This window comes from Temnothorax curvispinosus, unplaced genomic scaffold (genome assembly GCF_003070985.1).
Source record: "Temnothorax curvispinosus isolate PA1 unplaced genomic scaffold, ASM307098v1 QBEX01004522.1, whole genome shotgun sequence".
Classification (NCBI taxonomy): domain Eukaryota; kingdom Metazoa; phylum Arthropoda; class Insecta; order Hymenoptera; family Formicidae; genus Temnothorax; species Temnothorax curvispinosus.
In genome coordinates, this window is record NW_020214302.1 from 1 (window position 1) to 21,512 (window position 21,512).

At 34.2% G+C, this 21,512-nt stretch overlaps 6 protein-coding genes across 11 annotated transcripts; 3 read left to right on the plus strand and 3 right to left on the minus strand.

Moving 5' to 3' along the window:
- Nucleotides 1-6: 6 nt before the first annotated feature.
- Nucleotides 7-1,091, minus strand: LOC112453560 (mitochondrial inner membrane protease ATP23 homolog; the record flags this gene model as incomplete). Its single annotated transcript, XM_025014362.1, has 4 exons — nucleotides 721-1,091; nucleotides 467-512; nucleotides 288-369; nucleotides 7-80 (listed from the first exon to the last, which is right to left on the minus strand). Coding segments are annotated over exons 1-4 (428 nt in total), but the record flags the coding sequence as incomplete, so codon positions are not given.
- A 745-nt stretch (nucleotides 1,092-1,836) lies between these two features.
- LOC112453554 (translocon-associated protein subunit delta-like) lies at nucleotides 1,837-2,783 on the plus strand. Its single transcript, XM_025014351.1, has 2 exons — nucleotides 1,837-2,219; nucleotides 2,480-2,783. The coding sequence occupies exons 1-2, from the start codon at nucleotides 1,971-1,973 to the stop codon at nucleotides 2,738-2,740; spliced, it is 510 nt and encodes a 169-aa protein (XP_024870119.1). The 5' UTR covers nucleotides 1,837-1,970; the 3' UTR covers nucleotides 2,741-2,783.
- Nucleotides 2,784-3,073: 290 nt separating this feature from the next.
- LOC112453555 (proteasome assembly chaperone 2-like) lies at nucleotides 3,074-4,036 on the minus strand. Its single transcript, XM_025014353.1, has 2 exons — nucleotides 3,622-4,036; nucleotides 3,074-3,555 (listed from the first exon to the last, which is right to left on the minus strand). The coding sequence occupies exons 1-2, from the start codon at nucleotides 3,952-3,954 to the stop codon at nucleotides 3,133-3,135; spliced, it is 756 nt and encodes a 251-aa protein (XP_024870121.1). The 5' UTR covers nucleotides 3,955-4,036; the 3' UTR covers nucleotides 3,074-3,132.
- A 749-nt stretch (nucleotides 4,037-4,785) lies between these two features.
- LOC112453558 (H(+)/Cl(-) exchange transporter 3-like) lies at nucleotides 4,786-11,468 on the plus strand. 5 transcript variants are annotated; one of them, XM_025014357.1, is made up of 11 exons: nucleotides 4,786-4,943; nucleotides 5,875-5,987; nucleotides 6,345-6,516; nucleotides 7,668-8,017; nucleotides 8,134-8,295; nucleotides 8,440-8,727; nucleotides 9,092-9,274; nucleotides 9,345-9,559; nucleotides 9,757-10,317; nucleotides 10,412-10,789; nucleotides 10,864-11,468. In XM_025014357.1, exons 2-11 carry the CDS (start codon nucleotides 5,889-5,891, stop codon nucleotides 10,952-10,954), a joined length of 2,499 nt encoding a protein of 832 aa, XP_024870125.1. In that variant the 5' UTR covers nucleotides 4,786-4,943; nucleotides 5,875-5,888; the 3' UTR covers nucleotides 10,955-11,468. The 5 variants fall into 5 exon arrangements, with proteins under 5 accessions (XP_024870125.1, XP_024870126.1, XP_024870127.1 ...); XM_025014358.1 differs by lacking the exon at nucleotides 5,875-5,987; XM_025014359.1 differs by lacking the exon at nucleotides 5,875-5,987 and having other exon boundaries at nucleotides 6,370-6,516.
- Nucleotides 11,469-12,553: 1,085 nt separating this feature from the next.
- Nucleotides 12,554-17,932, minus strand: LOC112453556 (biotin--protein ligase-like). The gene is made up of 17 exons (XM_025014354.1): nucleotides 17,827-17,932; nucleotides 17,211-17,218; nucleotides 16,997-17,119; nucleotides 16,590-16,717; nucleotides 16,341-16,505; nucleotides 16,033-16,189; nucleotides 15,879-15,947; nucleotides 15,630-15,794; nucleotides 15,308-15,554; nucleotides 15,043-15,174; nucleotides 14,568-14,897; nucleotides 14,091-14,445; nucleotides 13,779-13,961; nucleotides 13,472-13,601; nucleotides 13,252-13,412; nucleotides 12,953-13,073; nucleotides 12,554-12,860 (listed from the first exon to the last, which is right to left on the minus strand). Exons 1-17 carry the CDS (start codon nucleotides 17,910-17,912, stop codon nucleotides 12,643-12,645), a joined length of 2,778 nt encoding a protein of 925 aa, XP_024870122.1. The 5' UTR covers nucleotides 17,913-17,932; the 3' UTR covers nucleotides 12,554-12,642.
- A 19-nt stretch (nucleotides 17,933-17,951) lies between these two features.
- LOC112453557 (2-methoxy-6-polyprenyl-1,4-benzoquinol methylase, mitochondrial-like) lies at nucleotides 17,952-21,354 on the plus strand. 2 transcript variants are annotated; one of them, XM_025014356.1, is made up of 6 exons: nucleotides 17,952-18,040; nucleotides 18,453-18,799; nucleotides 18,939-19,351; nucleotides 19,548-19,636; nucleotides 19,727-19,850; nucleotides 20,092-21,354. In XM_025014356.1, the coding sequence occupies exons 2-6, from the start codon at nucleotides 18,619-18,621 to the stop codon at nucleotides 20,179-20,181; spliced, it is 897 nt and encodes a 298-aa protein (XP_024870124.1). In that variant the 5' UTR covers nucleotides 17,952-18,040; nucleotides 18,453-18,618; the 3' UTR covers nucleotides 20,182-21,354. The 2 variants fall into 2 exon arrangements, with proteins under 2 accessions (XP_024870124.1, XP_024870123.1); XM_025014355.1 differs by having other exon boundaries at nucleotides 17,970-18,040; nucleotides 18,381-18,799.
- Nucleotides 21,355-21,512: the final 158 nt, after the last annotated feature.

A 21,512-nucleotide genomic window follows, 5' to 3' on the forward strand; every position in this document is an offset into this window, starting at 1 on the left:
TCAAACATATGAATCATTTCATGTAAAAGAACTCCCCGAACCATGCTTTCACTACTCGCCGAATTTTGACAGACAACTATCTGTAAAGGAAAGAAGTTGTTATTGTTTTTAGCATGTATAATTATCAATAATATACAAAATACAAATATATATTAAAAGAATCTTTTTTTTTTTTTTTTGACAGATTGTTTTTTTACATATCGACAAACATATGATACAAAATATTTTATCAGCAAAACATTTGGCATAAATAAAATTTTAATTAAGCGACTAAAAGAAATATTTACCTGATTAAATTCTGAATCGTATCCACCAGTTACTATCGGATTACACACCTCACAAGAAATATGTCGCCGAATATCTATTTCACTGGAATATCAATAATAATCTAATCTAGTAAACAGTAAACAAAATGAAATTATAAATTTACACATATATATGCAACATGAAAGAATAAGTTACAAACCATCCAGAACTCTTCAGTGCTCCCATCATAAGTTTTATTATAGGACCTAGAAACAACACATGATTAAAATGATGAAAAAATAATATTAGATTTGACTAGATAGAATAAACAGTAAAATTAAATGATAGATAGATTCTATTTGAAAAGAATGGAAAATATGTTGAAATAATACAGTAGGTTCTAGCAATTAGAAATAAATTTGCATCGCTAATTCACTTTCTACTTCCTTTTATATAAATAAGAGAATGTCTTACTCTTTTTTATACATCTATAAACATTGTCTTCGCACTTGTTTTTGTCTATTGATTCTCGTCCCTGAGCGCCAATTAACCACTTCCACCAGTTACGCTTCAATTTCGCTCCTCTCCTCTCCGGATACATATCAGATCCCCATAAATCGCCGTTGTCCGCGGCTGCTCCTCCGCCAGCACCGTTCTCATTCCTTTTTCCTTCGTCCGCTTTCTCATTCTCGACTGTCATCGTCGCGCGAATAGAAAAATCGATGCGACAAAAATAAATCTAGATAAATAAATATTAATTACACCAGAACTTATCGTACTATCAGTCAAATAATCGCGCATTGACGGTGCAAGTACATTTTTCAATTTGAGGTTATGGTAGACTCGGGTGGATTACAATTGATTACATCATCTCGCTCTCACTGCCAGAACGAAGACATCGTAAAATAGATTGAGGGAATAAACATTTTTAACTCAATAATTTACATGTATAAATATTATTATTATTATATCTACAATGGTAAAAATAAATAATGAAATAGAAATTTCATCAGTTCGTGCAGTTTGCAAAATAATATTAAAATCTTATCTTTATTAATATAAGAATGTTAAATTTAAATAAATCACCTTATATGATCTAAAAATCTTTAATTTTTATATTGATTGTCTGTTTATAATTTAATACCTCTACACATTTTTAATCTACATCTGTAAAACAGAAATTTCATTATTTGTTAAAGTAATATTAAAATTGTATCTCTGTTAATATAAAAATGTTAAATATATATTTAAATAAATCATCGATTTATATAATTAAAGAATTTTTAATACATAATTTTCATGTTATCTATTAATTTATAATTTAATGCCTCTTTAATAACCTCTATATAACCTACAATTATATTTCTATTCTTCTTTGTACTTTTCCATTATCTTTTTAAATAACTCTATTTGAATTTAATAGTTTATGATTTTAAAGAAAATAACTTATTATTTAAGTATATTATAAATATTTATCGATAATAATTCAAGTTTTCCCTCGCGCGGTTAGTCTGAAACACGTGGTGGATCAAAGCACCAATCGAAAGTAGTCTAAACGAGGGAAACACGAGTTACGCCAATCTCATCGACGTGGCACGTCAGTTGGTGGCTGGTTGGAGTTATTGGCGCACAGTCGGCGCACGTTGGCATCAGGCGCATTCTCCAACCAACATTTCTCGTCGACAGTTGTCAAGTTGTTTGAGAGAACCGACAAAACTTGCAAGATGAATAAAATTATTTTCTTGTGCGCGTTAACGGGTATAATTTCGGCTGCTCTCGCCGAGACCTGTCAGAAGCCCGAGATCGTCGCTTCGTCATATGTGACGGAGGACGCGACGGTCCTCACGAACGTCGCCTTTACCATGCAATTCGTGTTGAAGTGCAGCAACGGTGTAAAGGGAATCAGTTTGTACGCCGAAGTCGAGGGCAAGACGTTGCCGGCCGTCAGATTGAGCGCCGATAATAAATATCAGGTAATACAATCTTTTTGACACTTCTTGTCTTGACATAAATGAATCAAGATAGGTACATCTGTAAATAAACAAAGATTGTAAATTACACGACGATTGGAATGAGAATAATGACATATTTAGAGATACTGAACAAGTTACTTATTTTTGTTTTAAACTATTGATCGAAAATTGAATTTGAAACAAAGTATCTAACTCGATCTTTTAGTAGAAATCATCAATGATAATGTAATACTCATGAAATTGTTTTGCACGTGCCGCAGATATCTTGGACGGAAGACATTAAGAAGGCAAGATCCGGCGATTATTATATAAAACTGTATGACGAGGAAAAATACGTCGCTGTACGTAAAGCGATAAGAAATGGAGAGGATCCCGATAGCGTGAATCCCTTGGCGGTGGTCGTTCTCAACAATCCCGGTGTTTTCCTCGGTCCCTGGGTAAACTCGGAATTCTTAGCTGCTGCTTTAGCTATTCTTGTGTCCTACTCGGCATTTTCCGCAAAGTACAAACTTCTAGCGTAGAAAACTCTTTTGTTACTAAAAAAATAAACGTTTAAACAAAGTATTCAAATAAGTATTATTTATCCTTCGGAGATAAAACTTGATAAAATAAAATTTAAGACATTTTTCCATGTTCGTCATAGAGAAGTTGGTATATACAATTTATTGCATTTACATTGAAAACCATAAAGAATTAAATTTATATATATGTATATATAAATATATCGTAATCTTGATTTTTACATAGCAAAGCTGTATAAAAATTAAGTTTGTAGCTTTATTACTTTTATACACAAAAAATTACATTCCTATTTTAGATCTTATATTAAATTCAAATATACGCTTGTATAACCCCCATAGTAAAAATATTATTATTTCGAGATTAACGGAATATAAAATATATCCATACATATTCAATATATATCCTGCGACGGTGGTTTCCCAAATAAGTGTTTCCAAGACGGTGGATACTTCAAATTATCACTACCGCTTGTTTCTAACACACGTATCCATTCATTTAAGTAGCGCACCAGAGCTATCGCGTCCTCTATGTTATCCCCTTCGGAGCAGAATTTGAACAAGACAGCGCAAGGAATGTCGGCATCGGACAGAAACTTGAAGAGGCTCTTGGCGAAGCCACCCCCTGGTATCTGCAATCTTTCCTCTCCACTCGTCAGGTCGGACGCGACTCCCGGTTGATGCGGAATCCACTTGAGGTCTTCAAAGAGTTTGCCGATCTTGGAGCGTATGCCAGGAGACGCGACGTATCTCAACTTGAGATGCTGCGGCTGGACCTCTCTCTTCACATAATCATGACTGCTCGCGAGAATTATTACCTGTGAGGAGAAAAAAAACATTTCATAAGTTATGACACTGTCGAAACAGTAGATTAGAATAATTACTTTAGCTATCTTTTTCTCGGTGACAAATTGCGCCAGCTCGTTGAAGAATTCCACGAGCTCGCCCACGTACGGCGAGCGGATTTGTATAACGACAATACGTTCCTTGATCCCCGCGTAAATGTCGATCGCCGTGATGAGCTCGTTCGAATGTTCATTGTAGGCATTCGCGCCGACGACCGGCACGAATGACGCGCTAAAAATTTGACCGATCTTGGAAAGGTTAAGATTCGAAACGAGTAAATCGACGGACAACTGGCCGACGTTTCCGACCGCCACCGACGGCAAGATGAGCGTATAATTCTCCAAATTAATATCCTGCGTTAGTTTAATCATTTTCACATTTAATGATGTTTTTATTTCGGTCAAAGTGTGAGGAGGTGAATAATTGCGAAGAATGTCACAACATCAACACTCGACCGGCAATGCACAAAGTGCAGTAAAGTGCGTGCTGAGCGTGCTCTTGCGTTCATATAATTTTTGATGAGTTTCGGAAACCGATCGTAGACGTGATAAATAGGTCTGTTCGTGTCGCTTGCACTTTTTGCACTTGAAATCATTGCTCTCTCTTTCTCCAACGCCCAATGTATATTTATCTTGTTTTAAGTGCACGAATTTTTGAGAATTTCAAGCTACATGAACAAATCTAATGTAAACTGCGCGTTCTTCTATTTTAATTAATTAGTTAATTTCTATCAATGCAGATTAACATATATAATCTCGGTTTAACTTTTATTTTTTATCTTTTTCTGATCCTTGAAATTAGAGAAAGGTGAACAGTAAAAAAAATTCTTAAAACTATAAAAAAAGTAAATTAAACTGACATTACTGACAATGGGTCTGTTCGCGTTGCTTGCACTTTTTGCACTCAGTATCTTCGCTTTCTCTCTTTCGAACGGCCGAATATATATTTATTTCATTTCAAGTGCAAAAATGTTTGGGGATTTCAAGCAACGCGAACAAGCCTAATGAGTGAGATTAATGTTAATCTGTAGAATCCAACAATACAACAAATGAGGCCAATCACAATCGAGGAATTCTCGAGGAATACAAGGCTGCGTTCCGAAACTCTCAGCTACGATTGGTCAACTCGCTTCTCTGTGCGCCACAACTTTTGCGCAGAAGAAAAGAACCTGCCTTAATTACTTTTGACTTCGTAGGGGAAAGGGGTGGTCTATCGGACGTGATAGTGGAGTAAAGTGGAGTATCTGCCCGACGGAGTTCTTGTCGTGGAATTCTCAAATTGATCTGATACAATCTAATCTTGGACATGGCATAGTGATCGGCGCATGTAGATAAAACACGAGGACGTTCCTTTAAAAATGGTAAGTTCACGAGCGGTATGCGTGCAACACAAGTTGACAAGATAACCTCATCTCGCCTGAGGAATGAAACGTCATGTGAAAGGGAAGTTTGGAAGTAGGCTCTAAACATACGCAGTTTTCGAGAGCATGACCAACGTCAACGTACTTTTCGCGCTTGACTCGTCCGCGAGACGATGTTCGTAACGTCCACGCTTTGCCCGAGAGGGCGAGAAAAAGTTGTCATATGGTGTCCCCAAGTGCATTGTACTGTGGTATTCATTTCATTTATTTGTGCGTCTCTTTTTTTTACACTTGGTTTCGAAATCGTTTTTCAGGAATGATTTCATTTCATTTTTGACAGTGTCAGTTTGGCATGGTGTGTGTAATCGATGTTCTAACAAATCTCTTTTTTCTTTTCCGAACAAGAAGATGCAAATCACTGAGATAATCGTTGAGAGACAGTCTGAGAGGAAAAACCAATGTTTCTCTCACAAGAAATTTTTTATTACTTGTACAACGTATGGCACACCTGTGTAATCTATAACGGATCAAGTATCTGAAGCAATTTTGCTGTATCACGAATATATGTCATTCTAATTAGGCCTGTTCTTTTTAGCTGAGCCCCTTGCACGGTTCATCTTTCCTCTTTTTCTCTTCACGTTGGAGAGAAAGAGAGAAAGGATGAGGTGCTCTCTGTGCAAGAAGTTGAGCTGAAAAGAACATGCCTGTTATATCGTGTAGCGTCCACTTGGAGGATTAAAGAGGGATTACAGTAAAGCTGATTGAGCTACATATTAATGACGCGCTCGTAAATAGAATATTTAGTACCGTGCATGGCACTGTTAGCTCTCGATTTCTCTCTGCCGCGTAGAGTCTTGACGACGGATCCCTGTATATCTCTCTTTCAAGACGGTAAAACGGGTAAAATAATATCTTGCTTGTGTAAAATTAGATTATCATGATGCCATGGAGAAGTTTCCGCTGAAAGGTACAGCGTCCTTGAACTCGGCAATTCTTCATTCGAATGCAAATGCCGTTACAACATATCGTTCGGTTGATGCAAAGGTATGTTGTTGGTTCCAATCTGCATCTTCTTGCTTTGCACGTTTATAGGCCGTTGTGCCTAGATCAATATCTTTTTGTAAAATGTGTAATGTTTATCTTATTTTTCCCTTAACAGTTCTGCACGTTATCATATGTTTCTTGCATGTATTAATATTTTATGTATACTCGTATGTACTAAAAGTTGTTGAAATTATTTAAAAATCATCGCACGTTTTATCTCTATGAACTTTGTTTAATGTATCTTTTTGTTCTAAAATTATCAGTGTTTAAACCACAGCTACTGAACTACAGAAGTCGACAATGTTGTTAAGTGAAGACAGAATCTGTAGATATAGCTGATAAATCTTGTGTTTTCAGAATATAAAGTATGGTGACATTACAGAGGATGTACGACTACGAACCGGAACTGTAAGACGCGAGACAAATCTAAGTAGCGACGACGACATGCTGGATATCAATCATCACACGTCTCATTCGGATAATAACGTGTTGTCGGATTGCGTCCGCATCGACGATGCATCTTCCCATAGTAAGTTTCAAGTTTATTTCAATCGATTTCGCACACGCACGATTCCGAATGATCCAATTACGTAGTGCTTTTATTTATTTTTAGCGAGCATTATAAAGAAGTGTAAAAGAAATTTTGCAAAACTAGATGTAAATCCACTTGCATAATTTTGTCACGGAGTTTAGTAGTCTTATACCTATTGGTGTCTGTATCCCTAGCTTGAAATATCGTCATACTTTATCTCTTCCTACTGAAGAAACTTTGAGGGACATCTGTTGATCCGTTCATCCTATCTGTTGATCCGCTCATCTGATCTGTGGTTTATCCCGAGCGATACCGGTTAAACAATCGAGCCAAATTTATTTGCACTTGCGGCATGTCATAGTGGCAAAATGTGTAAGTTAACACGACTAATTGCCAATCTAATGCCAATTTAACTAATTAATAAAAATAACTATAGATACGATATAGTTGATTTGATAATAACCAAATAGATATATCGATTCTAAATCTATTTATCTGAATAAGATATTTTTCAAACTGGATAAAGTATTTACACTATTACTGTCTACTGATTGTAAAAATAAAGTTTCATATGCATAAATCTAGTATGATGTCTTTGTCTTTTCGGCAGAATATGATATGTAATTTGTAAAGTGCTTTTAATCATGTATAATTAAAATAAAATTGATTTCTAATTATGGAGTTATTTTCAAAGATTTATTTAGTATTTTTCTTAAAGACATTTTTCACTTTTTTTATACATGTCCCACAATTTATTACAAAATGAAAAACTGGTAAGTATTTATGTGTAGGTGTTATATGTATTTAATGCTGAAATTTACTTTGTTAACTCATAACAGTTAAATGTAATGTGTGTACGTTTTTCGTTTTGCTCTATTTTAAAATCTTACCTCAACTATTATATCTAATATATATTGGGTTTTTTTTTATAAATTGAGGATAGAGAAATTATGATAAATTATCACTAATAAGAAAGATATTATTTGCTAATCTTTGACATATACACAATATTCTGAGATACTATTCATGTAATTATTAAACCTTTTTGTATATACATAACAATAATAATATTAAAAAATACAATTTTCAAAGTCAAGTATTAAAAAAATATTTTATTGTTATGAAATTTTGTAAATTTATTTTAATAGTTTCAGTTGACTCTGATGACATACCTGGCATCGGGCAGTATGATGATTTCCATACTATCGATTGGCAACGGGATATCGCGCGGGATCGAATGCGACATCGTTATATCGTGAAAAAGAAGCACGATTCTATTTGGGGTTTAATAAAAGGAGCTCACGACGCATGGTCGGGATGGCTGTGTGTTTTACTAGTTGGGCTTTTTACGGGAGTGGCGGCTGGTGTTATAGATATTGGCGCTTCCTGGATGACAGATCTCAAATTCGGTATTTGTCCACAAGCTTTCTGGCTAAATAAAGAGCAATGTTGTTGGAGCTATAATGAGACTACGTTCGATGGTGGAAACTGTTCACAGGTAAATATTTCTCTCTATTCAATTTCAGTCACAAATTTATTACAATTTCGAAAGCTATATTCTATTAATTAAAATTTTTTCTAGTTAATTTAATAGATATAATATTTTTTTTGTAGTGGAGGACATGGCCCCAAGTATTTGGTCAGTCAAAAGAGGGTGCAGGGCCTTATACGATATCATATTTATTTTATACAGCATGGGCGCTTCTGTTTGCAGCACTTTCTGCATCTCTAGTGCGAATGTTTGCTCCCTACGCTTGTGGCTCTGGAATACCCGAAGTAAAGATTTATCAAGTTTTTCTTTTTCAGAAATATACATAATCTAATAATATAGTATAATAAATATATAATCTAGTAAATTAATGTATTTACTTTATGATTCTTACATTAAATGTTTATTTAGATTTTCCTTTTTTTTTTCAGATAAAAACTATTTTGAGTGGTTTTATTATTCGCGGATATCTCGGTAAATGGACACTGATTATTAAGTCAGTAGGTCTGATTCTTTCGGTATCGGCGGGTTTAAGTTTGGGAAAGGAAGGTCCCATGGTACACATTGCATGTTGTATAGGAAATATATTTTCTTATCTATTTCCAAAATATGGTAGGAATGAAGCAAAAAAGAGGGAAATTTTATCTGCCGCGGCCGCGGCGGGAGTTTCCGTCGCTTTTGGAGCCCCGATTGGCGGTGTCCTGTTTAGCTTGGAAGAGGTATTTGAAAAATAAATATAATAATCTTATGTTTTAAAGAGCGGTTACAATGTTTCTTCAAGGCTAGGGATATCTTAGTAAAATATACAGAGTAATTTTTAATTATATGTCAATATACCTGAAATGAATTTAGAATTGAAAACGAGAAAAAATGTCATAAATTATATGTGTGCATGTATGCACGTATACATGAATAATAATACGTCTGTTTGTTTTAACTGAACTTCTTGCACGATTCATCTTTCTCCTTTTTTCTTTCGTGTTGGAGAAAAAAGAAGAATAGATGAACTGTGTAACAAGTTCAGCTAAACAAACAATGTACTAATATTTTGAAATTATGTTATAAAAATTATGTTTGTTTTAGGTCAGCTATTATTTTCCATTAAAAACTTTATGGCGATCGTTCTTCTGTGCTTTGATAGCTGCTTTTGTACTACGCTCCATAAATCCATTTGGAAATGAACATTCAGTATTGTTTTATGTAGAGTATAATAAACCTTGGATATTCTTTGAATTGATTCCTTTCGTCATGCTCGGTATAATTGGGGTACGTAACTTTCATTATATATTATAAAATTGTTCAAAAGCATGTATTTATAAGAGCGAATTTTCGATAGGGAATAATAGCAACGTTATTTATCAAAGCAAATTTATTTTGGTGCCGATATCGTAAAACTTCCAAACTGGGACAATATCCTGTTACTGAAGTGTTAATTGTAACAGTGGTAACAGCAGTAATTGGATATCCTAATCCATACACAAGGATGAACACTAGTCAACTTATTTACTTGTTGTTCAGCCAATGTGGAGTGTCAAATGCGGATATGTTATGGTTAGTAAATAAGGAAAGATTTTAATATTAATTTAGTGATTTAATTTAAATTATTCTATATTGAAGATATCACGTAACTTTAAATTACTATAAATACACAAATTTAACGATTGCATAAATTTTTATCGTCAAGATTCAAAATTTACATATATTATTGGATGTATTTAAATTATTCGAGAAATTCTCCTGCTCAACAGTGATTACAATAGAAACTTCACCGCTGTGAAATCTGCAATCGAAATTGCCGCGGCTGGTCCAGGAGTCTACAAAGCTATATGGCTACTCGTGCTGGCGCTGATATTAAAACTCATTATGACAATATTCACATTCGGCATGAAAGTTCCATGCGGTTTGTTTATTCCTTCTCTCTGTCTGGGAGCGATAATGGGTCGTATCGTCGGAATAGGAATGGAACAACTCGCTTACAATTATCCTCACATATGGATGTTCAGTGAGGAGTGTTCCATGGGCGTCGACTGTATAACACCTGGACTGTACGCGATGGTCGGGGCTGCTGCTGTTCTTGGGGGTGTAACTAGAATGACGGTCTCTTTAGTCGTCATCATGTTTGAATTAACGGGCGGCGTGCGGTATATCGTACCTTTAATGGCTGCAGCCATGGCGAGTAAATGGGTCGGCGATGCTCTCGGGAAACAAGGCATCTATGATGCTCATATTGGCTTGAATGGATATCCATTTCTGGATAGCAAGGATGAGTTTCAACATACGACTCTGGCAGCGGATGTCATGCAACCCAAGTAAGCACAAAACGATAATATGTAAAAATGTTTTCGTATATTTTAAGATTGTGTGCATGCATACATATATATATATATTCTTGTTAACTTTTAGACGAAACGAAGCTCTTCACGTTCTTACTCAAGATTCGATGACGGTTGAAGATGTAGAGAACTTGCTTAAAGAAACGGAACATAATGGTTTTCCTGTAATAGTCTCGAAAGAATCTCAATATCTAGTTGGTTTTGTTTTACGACGGGACCTCAATCTTGCTATTGCCAATGCCAAGCGAATGATCGAAGATATTAGCAGGCAATCGTTAGTTGTCTTTACTAATGGAAACAATATTCAAAGTCATTCGCCACCGCCCTTGAAATTAAAAAAGATATTGGATATGGCCCCTATCACTATCACAGACCAAACTCCCATGGAAACTGTAGTTGATATGTTTCGAAAATTGGGATTACGTCAAACTCTAGTTACGCATAACGGGTATGTATATAAATCATTTATATTAACATAGTAACACATTATGTGTTTAACTAATATTAAAATTTCTCATGCAGGCGATTACTAGGTGTAATTACAAAGAAAGACGTTCTGAGGCATGTAAAGCAGCTCGACAATGAGGATCCAAATTCAGTTTTATTTAATTAAACATTGCTGCTGCAAATAGCCAACTTGAGATTATGAATTCGACGCATTAGCATAATAAAATGAAAAACATATACAGAGATAATTTATATGAATTTAATTATATAAAATGTATTTTATCTACTCCGTCAATCTATTTGCACACTTAAATTATTATAACACTGTATGTAATTAGATAGAAATAAGCGTGCAATAGGTTTAGATTATTAAATTTGTATATTTATCTTTATTTGAATGAGAAATAGGGAAAACAATTTTTTTTTTCTTTACCATATTTTACCGTATCTGGTCATATACTGCGACCAGAATTATATTTTTCACATTGTAGTCAATAATGAATCAAATTGACAATTCATGTAAATGATTTACTATGTACGTAAAAAAAGATGTACATAATGAATTATTTACATCGAATTTTATTCATTATTGGCGGTAATGTGAATATTGTTATGATATACACTTTTTTGAATGGCATTGTAATTGCATAAATATACGTTGTGTATGATGTTTCTTATAATATTAAGTTAATGATAAGTATATATTGTTTAACAATATGTATCTTACCATTATCCTAAGTGTATTTTTACCCCGCATATCTATTTCATGGTTCTGCGTGATTGATTTCACTTATTTGCTATCATTTTATCTCAATAATTTTTTTTATAAATCTATTTTTAAATATTAGATTTGCATCTCCGTCGTTCACGAGATAACTCTCTTGAAATAACACTCTTAATTAAATTCCTTTATATGTTAATCTAACGTATATTTATATGTTAGCTATAAAACACAGATCCGTCATTTCAGAAAAACTTTATGAAATAGATAACACATATAGTTAAATATCTTTATACATGATTTATTTCGAAGTAATTTCAGTAGCCATTACTTAATTCAAATAAAAAATTATTAAATTAAATTAAGATATTACAAATTTTTTTTTATACATGCAGTATAATTATTTCATTTCGCGTGTATGTATATACTTACGCGTGTAGAGCATACAGAGCATCGAACATTAAAATGAATCAAATTTCATGTAAAATAAAGAAAATTATTTGTCTAAAATCTCCAAACATAACTGTATTTCTTAACAACACAATGAACAAATATATAACAAATAAAAAAATAATATACATACACGTGTGTGTATGTATAATTTTGTATTATATGTTACATATATACACACTCGTATACACATATATAATATGAAGTTTTATGCATATGTACATACATTCATATATACATACATACATATATAGAGAACTTTATATTATATATGTACATATGTAAAATATATGTATGTAATACATGATACGTGTGTACTAATATTTACAAAACTGTTATATGTACACATATTTATTATCCATATTTTAACATGTAGATATAATTCTCGGTAACAATTAACGAATATATAATCCCCTATTTTTCTTTTGGTACTATTAGCCCCTTGAGAACGTCGAAACTATTTCCATCTGAATGTACAGTAAACATGCCCTTTTTTCCTTGTACCAACAAATATCCGTAATTATCAATACCTAATATCGTAACATTTTCTCTTCTTCCATTTATAAATGTTACCATGACATTTGAATTTCTAAAAAAGAATATATGTATGTACGTATGTGTGAATACTGTGAAAATATTATTATATGAACATTAAAAAAGTGAAGTTAAAGTATGATGGCTATTTACGTATGCAACCAATATTTGTAGTAGAGTTGGTAGAAGTGATCTGTTTTGCCGCTATGTAGAATATCTAATAAAATTTCCATTTCATTGAATACCATCGCCAAGTACTTTTCACAAGAGAACGTTTCCAACTTTGTACCATATTTTTGATTATATTGCAGAATTGCATCATTAATGCAAGTTGTGGGTTTACTATTGGAAAGATTTATACCAGCACCTGAAATATATATTTACATTCGTTTTAAGTGGATTAAATTATGATAAATTATCCATAAAATTTATATTTTATTTGTGATTGATGTTACATACCAATATTGCAGATGAACATTGCTCCACCATCTTCCGCCAGCGTAGAAACGATTATACCACCAATCTTGATCGAATTACCAATATATATGTCGTTAGGCCACTTTATTCTGAGATCAATATCCTAAAATAAATTAGTTATTAATTATTAGTCATTAATTTCATAAAATAAATTGTATTATATGAAAAGTCAGAATTTTTTTATAGAGATGAGGATCTCTCATAGTTTGTAATAGGAAAATGAAAAAAAAATAGAGATGAGGATCTCTCATAGTTTGTAATAGAAAAATGAAAAAAAATACCTCGTATCCTTTAATAGATCTTACTGCTGACACAAGTGCTACAGCAGCAACATGTTGAAGAATTGAGATATAATGACCGATACTCGACATTATAGAAATATGTATTTGTAAAGTGAACATAGCACAACCCTTTGGACTGAGCCATTTATTAGAATATCGCCCTGGAAATGACGTAGCCATTATACTATTTCTGCATATAATCAAAAATAAAAAATAGTACCTCGTCCATCTGCTTGTTGTCGTGGAATAACTGTCAGTCCGTGTTCTAATCGAGCGTCGATCGCATTCATAGATGATGTTAAGACATCCGCGTATATTACTAAGCGTCCTAATTCCTTTGTATAGAGATTCTGAAAATAAATTTCGAATTTAATAATGAAAATTGTTTTTTTTTTTCAACTCACTTAGCTATATGTCAAAGTTACACACAGTGCATAAAATGATTTAATCTCTAAATATGCACTATTGTTAATATATTGGAAGGTTGGTACACTAATTAATGATATAAATGTATTAGAAGAATTTACCTCAAAATAATCGACGGTCGAGAAATTAGGCGGGCACATATGCATCATAATAGGAAGGAAATTAGCTGATGGTGATTGCACATTTTCGTTGTTTGCGCAAAATTGAATTTCCATTCCTGACATTTTTAATACGTTATTCCCACTCATTTTATCCTTTAATTTTTCAAGCATCTTAAGCTTCATCTACGAATGTATAACGTCATATTGTGTATGTGTACATATGTATCATTAATAAATCATAGCATTTAACTGCTAATTATATAATTAAGATATTATTATCAGGATTGTTCATTCTTAAATATATTTATGTACCTCAAATTTGCCTAAAAAGTAACCTGGAGTGTACCGAACAGATCTTTGACTTGTATCACGATTTACATCTAATCCTAAATGTGTGCTCAGTAGATCGCTGATTATCTCCAAACGTGCAACATTACTCTTCTTCAACACATCAAATTTATCCCCCTCGTACACATATTGCATTGGATCTATCTCTAAATGTATTTGGGAGAACACAACTTTACCACCACTGCTAGGCAGAGTTGCAAGCAATATGCTTGGACTGTGCCACGTTTCTTCTTTGCCTAATACTTTTACATCAAACGAATGTAAATTCCCTTTTTTGTCCTTAACGCTAGCCGTCGTTGGAGGATTCAGCGCAGACGCCCTACAAAAGTAACATCTTGGATAATTACTTTTTCTTCGTATCTATTTTAATCTGATATTATTTTTCTCTTTTTCCCCGCGACATAATTATATTTTATTTTATTAATACAGAGAAGATATTACCTTATATCTTCGTGATCTTGAGAAAAACGAGTTCGTATGGGAGATGCGTGGTAGCAAAAAATGTGATGCATCATACGCACTCGTTTCCATTTACCGTACGAAAAGTCAACGAGCTCATTTTCACGCACTTCCGCAGTCTTGAACGATGGTAGCAAAATATGGAGCATGTCGGAGCATAACGCTAGGAGTTTACCTCCGCGTATAACGTATTCTACAAGATGAGCACCGAGCTCTGCACCAACATTGCCGCAAAGAACAACCAACGAAACCTGATCTATCCAAACCTTGCAACGATCATATTCCCCTTTAGAAAATACATGGATGACATACCTAGAAAAGATAAATCAATCGTTCATAACTAATTATTGAAATAGATAATTAACTGCAGAAGCAAGTTGTTGAAACCATTAAGTTTTAACAACTTATTAAAACTTATAAATTCTAATCCATATAATATAAAACTAACATAACATACCTATCTTCCTCTAGCACTCTTGATAATAAATTCTGTAAATTGTCGGTCGCGCTTAGGCTATCCGCACAGACGAGTACATTTGGTGGTTTAATCACCTTACTAGGTTTTTCTTCTTCTTCCAATTCAGAACTTCTGTAAATTAATATGATTCATAAAAATCACGTTTTTTTTTCTATTGTTCATAATATGAGTACAGAAAGTATATCATTAAATATTCTCCACCCTCATATATACTTTTTTTTACTTTTAGATATATTATACTAACTTGGAATCAGTTTCTCTAGTAGACTTGCTTTGATCAGTATGTTCAGATTCTTCATCGTCGGTATTGTCTTTTTTCTCCGTGTCAGGTAAATGAACGTTAGTATAATTTTTAGATGTGCCTTGAGTAACAGCTAAGAACACATCCTCCGGTAAATGGTTCAAATCATATGGCTTTTTTGTTAATCCTACATGCTGTTTGGTTGGTGACGAATTACATGTTGCTGGTGCAGAATTAGATGAACTAGCATCTAAGAGATATAAAAATAAAAATTATACTTGTGAATTTTTTTTACGGGCAATTGCGTAATATCCTTCCAACATACCAATGTCTTTCATAACTTCTGCAAAGAATTCGTCTGTAAATTCGGTGTTCAAATTATTATCTTGTGAATGTACACTCATGCCACGTACTCTAACAACCTCTTTAGGCTTGTGTTTCTGCTGGGAAGTTTTTCCTTGGGCTGCATCGCATAATGCATAAAAACTATCTGTAAAAAGTATATAGTGATATAATCATTACACGTTAGAAGATACGTCGCAACAAATACAAGAGTTAAATTATTACAACTTGCTTTTATTTGGCGGTGGACCGAGGTGTCCAGTATCACTGTAAATACGCGGTTTTCCCGATACCAAAACAGCTGAAAAAAAATAAAGCAAAATGAAGCAAGTGAATGTCAAGTTATCGAAGTATGTTAGATTTCGAGATGCAAGAGTGATATATACATTGAACACGTTTTATAAATAAGCCATTGTTAATGCAATATTGTCCCTGCATGATCCCAGTTATGAAGCTCGTAATATGTTCTAGGTCTGTTTTTAAAATAAAGTTCATATTTCTACTCGATACCGTCCATGCCACAATTAGACCATAATCTTCAAGCTGTAAAACAATGCGTAGAACATGAGATAAATCTTGAATTTCACTTATTCGAAAAATAATAATACAGATTCAAAGGCTTACACAATTAATATAGTTATACATGCAGAATGCATAATAATAAAATTAATAATTAAAGACTTGAACATTGTACTTTTGCAGAAGTCGTTGAGGCCTTAGATCCGTAAGTTTCAATATCAACTTCCACGAGAATATGCAAGTCAGATTCGCTTAAAACCTGACAGCAATTATTATTTATATATAGGGGAAACGAATTTCCATACGGACAGGTCAGCCAGTTAGATACGTCAACTTTTTGCTAAAATAAAATAATAGTTGTCAATCTCATTTTATCGCACTTGCAAATATAAGTGAAATAATATTTACCATATATTGTACTTACTTGAGGATATATAGTATATAATTTCGCTCTTTCATCATACCACAATAGTTCATCAAGTTTCGCGAGATTCTTGTTAGTACATAAGTGAGAACTCAAAAACTTTTCATTCTGCTCGTATCCATTGCGATCTTAAAAAAATCATTATACAAGATATAAATATACAATAATATCTCAATGCATATTTATTTGATGTAATATTTCTCCTTTAATAAATGTGAATTAAAAATCTCAATATGTATATAAAAACATGGCTATGAAATAAATTTTCTGACGATACAAAGTTCTCTCTATTTGCGATATTTTTTTATGGTATTCATAGACCACATTATGTATACATTGAGCAAAAGTAACGTTACTCGTTAGTTGTATAATAAAATCTGGCATATGTGTATACATATAAAAATTACCTTTCTTTAAACGTCGAGATGACTTAATTTTAAGCGTAAAAGAAGGACGATTCTGGTTCCCCTTAAAGATGGCATCTAAGTGCGCTTTTAGAAATGTTATCCTTCGTGCTTGCATGATGGTGGCTATCATATAAAGAAACGTTAACAGCATTTCTTTAACAGTTGATAATTGTTTAAAATACTTGCTATTTTACTTTCAAACCGGGATTCTTGCCTTCAAATCTGAAACAATAAGATGTATAAGATATAAAGAGGCACGAGGTAAGTACTCGCAAAAATTTCATCATCAAACTGCACCATAATGAAAATATATTTAAAAATATATTTCCTCAGAAAATATATTTCTTAAAATAAGGTCACGTTCAAGGGAAATTAAACAATTTAAACAAACATAAAAATTAATTATGCCTAAAATCACACAGGTGTGATATTAAATATACAAAATCTACTGTTTGCAAAGTGATGGCATCGCGATGGAAAGCAGCGCTAATTATAAAGTGCACATTATTAATCGTAGATTTGTTTTTTCAACAACCTTTAGATATCTCACATGTGGAAGATTTCACATAAATATTGGGAAGCACGTTAACGTAAGTAGACTCCAGACCGAACTCTCTTTTTTTAATCGTACACGCGAGCGACGCGCAAGGCCACTTGGCGAACGCCAAAATACACGGTGTCATTCAAGGTGAATTGTAATTGCAATTTTGAATCGGCGAACACCCATACGCACCATAATCCTAAACCAGCGTTTTTCACCCTCAACAGTGTGTTCGCACGGGGGGATCGAAGTACAGCGCAGAAGCGGTATTGTAAATATCGATATTTACCGTGGCATTCGTAAAGGCAGCCAGGAACGCACCGCCGGACTGGACAAGACGACTCTCTGGACATTGGGCAGAACAAAGCCGAGCATCCTGTTGTTCACTCCAATTTACCGGGTCCATCGACGTTGGACTGCTGCTTATCAACCGCACAACCGTCGTCTGCCGACAGCAACTAACTGCAGTGCTCCTGCAATAACCAGACGCGATTGATTATCAGGTGAAAAAGTTTTCAGACCCTGGGACGTGCTCCATTCGACAGCCAATTGACACAATCTATCGGTGTTTTTTTGATAACATTAAGGGTACTCAAATAAGTTAGAATTTAACGGTTTGACAGGTTATGTCGGGTTAAAGTCGGATAAAAAGTTAATTTTTAAACTTTTAACCCAAAGATTACTGTGATAGGTTAATGAGTCACTTATGTATTTTGCATAATCTTAAAGAGTAGCGCGCCCAAAGTTTAAAAATTAACTTTTCTCGACTTTAACCCGACATAACCTGTCAAACCGTTAAACTTATTTGAGTACCCCTATTGATAACACGCGACGACCATTGAGATTTGTTTGTTGTATTTGCACTGATTTGCACCTTGCGACGCTGTCTCCCACGCTGTCCACGTCGGAAACGAGATGGATATATTACACTGCGACGTCGGAGGAAGGAAGAGAGACAATCGCGAGTGCGGGAAGTGCACGTGAAACGAACAGACCAGTGTCAACGTGTCAAGTATCATATGTGATCTCCATGTGATCATACGGTACTGTTTACCTGATCGTCTACACGTGGTTTGGTACGATGGCTTGTAAAAATCTCTGCGCGAACATCATTAAGGAAGGTCGGATACTAGACAGATGTCTAAAAGCCGCTGCAGCTGGACGCGGTTACTCGAAAGAGGCGAGGACACCATCGGAGGACGATGAGAGGTCGACGCACTTCGGTTTTCAAACGGTTAAGGAGAGCGAGAAAGGAAAGGAAGGTAAAGATTCTATTGTTCTTGTTCCTCTCTTTTTTCCGTGAAAGATTGACAGCTGTCAAGCGGATGAGATCACAAACATTTGCAGCTTGTTGAAATCTTGGATGTACAACGGCCACTTAATGTTGAATATTTCTTGCAGTGTATACCGTATTTGAAAATGTCGCCAATTCTTACGACTTGATGAACGACACGATGAGTCTGGGTATCCATCGCATCTGGAAAGATATGTTTATGCAAGAATTAGGACCTACGCACGGCACCCGTCTCCTGGACTCTGCCGGTGGCACGGGCGACATTACGTTTCGGTATATAAATTTTCTGAGGAACACGCCAAATCCGCACAATGTGCGTAGCCACGTAACTGTGTGTGACATAAATCAACATATGCTAGACGTTGGGAAGAAACGGGCGAGTAGACTAGGTTTATCGCAGGACGCTAATTGCGATATCACGTGGAAGCAAGAAGATGCGGAGAAGCTTTCCTTCCCGGATGATTCTTTCTCCGCTTATACCATAGGGTTTGGTATAAGGAATGTGACGCGTATTGACAAGGTGCTTGTAATGAGTTTATCGCTCAATCAGTCATTCATTGTATGAAGATACTAAAGTATATGAAATTTATATTTATTAATCTTTAAAGAATATCTGCTACACATTTTAAGCTAAAGGTCTTAACATCTGAATATTAAATTTATATTAAACATATCTATGTTGTGTGTTACATATATCTATGTTTATTTTTACACAGGTGTTGTCCGAGGCATACAGAGTATTACAGCCGGGAGGGAGATTTTTATGCCTAGAATTTAGTCATATCGAAAATAAACCTTTACAATGGTATATATGCCTTTAAATTATAGAAAACTTATAAAAAGATAATTATACATGAACCAATCTGTAGAAAAATTTATTTGGTGTCTGTTTCAGGTTGTACGATCAATATTCCTTTCAAATAATACCTGTGATGGGACAACTAATCGCAGGACAGTGGAAACCTTATCGATATCTTGTAGAGAGCATAAGAAGATTTCCAAAACAAGAGGATTTTAAGGTAAAGAATACTTCTTTATATTTATTTTATTTTTTCTTATACGTACACACATAAACTGCGATAACGAGTTGTAAGGAGAGATTTTTTTAGAACTTTCTGTAGTTTCATTTTAATTCTATTTTTATTTTAATCATTAAGCTCTCCTTTATTATGCCTATTTTACTATTATACTTAACAACTTGCTAATGTAGGTTGCGGTTTTTATTTATACTTGCTCTCATATTCTTTGTTATATTTTCAGAACATGATCGAATTCGCAGGATTCAGAAATGTGACTTATCAAAATCTTACGTTCGGTATGGTCGCTATTCATTCGGGATTTAAACTATAAGCAAGATATCTTTAGACCAAAGAATTTTTTGAGACAAAAATGCCTTACACCTATAATACAACACCACCAAACCACAAATTATGACAGCTGCGGTAATTACGGCAATATCAAAGTACAAGTAAAATATGATAAAACTTTGTCTTTTTCAGAAAAATTGTATATTTCTATTAGTAATCAAATACTGTTTCTAGTATTATTAAGTGTACGATTATTAGTATTATTAAGTATACGATCATATTGTAAAAAATAAATCATGTTGCGTAAATATATTACGCGATTATTGTTACAATTTCGTGATTGATTTATCGTCATTTTGATTGTAATACGCATACGATGTCTCGTCAGTTTACTTTATCAACAGTTGTTTTTTACATTTCGCGCGAAATTTCTTCGCGGTATCGCAGAAATACCGGTTAGGAACTCATTTCTTTATGCTATTGTACATTTCGGCCACCTGTCCGAGTGTGAAATTTGCTTGCCTACTGCGTAATCGCTTTACGCCTGCAATCCACCGTATTGCGTAAGAATCGTGCGACTCCTGGGTGCCTCGAACACGAGGTGATGCGACCGACGGTGCCTATCGCGATTTACGCTACTACGCATTGCTGCGCGGGACGCTTCCGCGGATCGCTCTTTCGTAATTTCGTGGATCTGGAGGATGCGAAGAGGTACAAGTGAAAATTCTGAGAGAGTTTATACGCATAAAACCGAAAACGATTTTAACAATTCTTGAGATTGCTTCCTCTTTAATTAGTTATCGTTTAATACTTGTCTTGGAAAAATCTCACAGTTTTTCAGAGCTTGCCATTTATGCCTGCTCGCATCTCCGAATTAAGCCTAGACGAAAATGCTATTTGGGTCATAAATTTTTCAAGTATAAATGATATTAATTAACTGACTTAATTAACCGACTTAATTACAAGTTGTATTAATGCTGTAAGAGTGAATGACAACTATCTCCTCCGCGCGCACAGCTGAGCCGCAGAACATATATACATATTGGAATGTTGATTGGATGAAGAACGTTGAGAGACGCGGGTGCTTTCTTCGAAAAACATCGTGAATTTGCATAGTGCAAATTGTAGTATTCACCAGGAATATTACAATTTTCATATGAATCTGTTATATTGGAACGATAATTCGAAAATAGTATTAATGTATGTGAGAGAGAAATAAGGGAAATTTTTTTATTCTGTTCGCCGCGTTTTTATTTCACGATCTATCCACCTTTCGCTTCGATCATCTCATTTTATTACAGAAAGGCATCGTAGCAATAACTTTTTTATCAGTAGTTTTATCCTTACATTTTCTTTATATATATATTCGAGCTC

Bases quoted from the DNA above. Each gene is read 5' to 3' on its own strand.
- LOC112453557 (XM_025014356.1), top strand. From the start codon at position 18,619: ATGGCTTGTAAAAATCTCTGCGCGAACATCATTAAGGAAGGTCGGATA. The intron at 19,352-19,547 runs GTGCTTGTAATG...ATTTTTACACAG, and splicing joins ATGTGACGCGTATTGACAAG to GTGTTGTCCGAGGCATACAG. The intron at 19,851-20,091 runs GTAAAGAATACT...TTATATTTTCAG, and splicing joins CAAAACAAGAGGATTTTAAG to AACATGATCGAATTCGCAGG.
- LOC112453555 (XM_025014353.1), bottom strand. From the start codon at position 3,954: ATGATTAAACTAACGCAGGATATTAATTTGGAGAATTATACGCTCATC. The intron at 3,556-3,621 runs GTAATTATTCTA...TTCTCCTCACAG, and splicing joins CCGAGAAAAAGATAGCTAAA to GTAATAATTCTCGCGAGCAG.
- LOC112453554 (XM_025014351.1), top strand. From the start codon at position 1,971: ATGAATAAAATTATTTTCTTGTGCGCGTTAACGGGTATAATTTCGGCT. The intron at 2,220-2,479 runs GTAATACAATCT...CACGTGCCGCAG, and splicing joins GCGCCGATAATAAATATCAG to ATATCTTGGACGGAAGACAT.
- LOC112453556 (XM_025014354.1), bottom strand. From the start codon at position 17,912: ATGCTCGGCTTTGTTCTGCCCAATGTCCAGAGAGTCGTCTTGTCCAGT. The intron at 13,962-14,090 runs GTACATAAATAT...ATACATTCGTAG, and splicing joins ACTTTTTAGGCAAATTTGAG to ATGAAGCTTAAGATGCTTGA. The intron at 13,074-13,251 runs GTATTTTTTTTC...AATTTATTTTAG, and splicing joins GATCTATTAAAGGATACGAG to GATATTGATCTCAGAATAAA.
- LOC112453558 (XM_025014357.1), top strand. From the start codon at position 5,889: ATGGAGAAGTTTCCGCTGAAAGGTACAGCGTCCTTGAACTCGGCAATT. The intron at 8,018-8,133 runs GTAAATATTTCT...TTTTTTTTGTAG, and splicing joins ATGGTGGAAACTGTTCACAG to TGGAGGACATGGCCCCAAGT. The intron at 9,275-9,344 runs GTACGTAACTTT...AATTTTCGATAG, and splicing joins TCATGCTCGGTATAATTGGG to GGAATAATAGCAACGTTATT.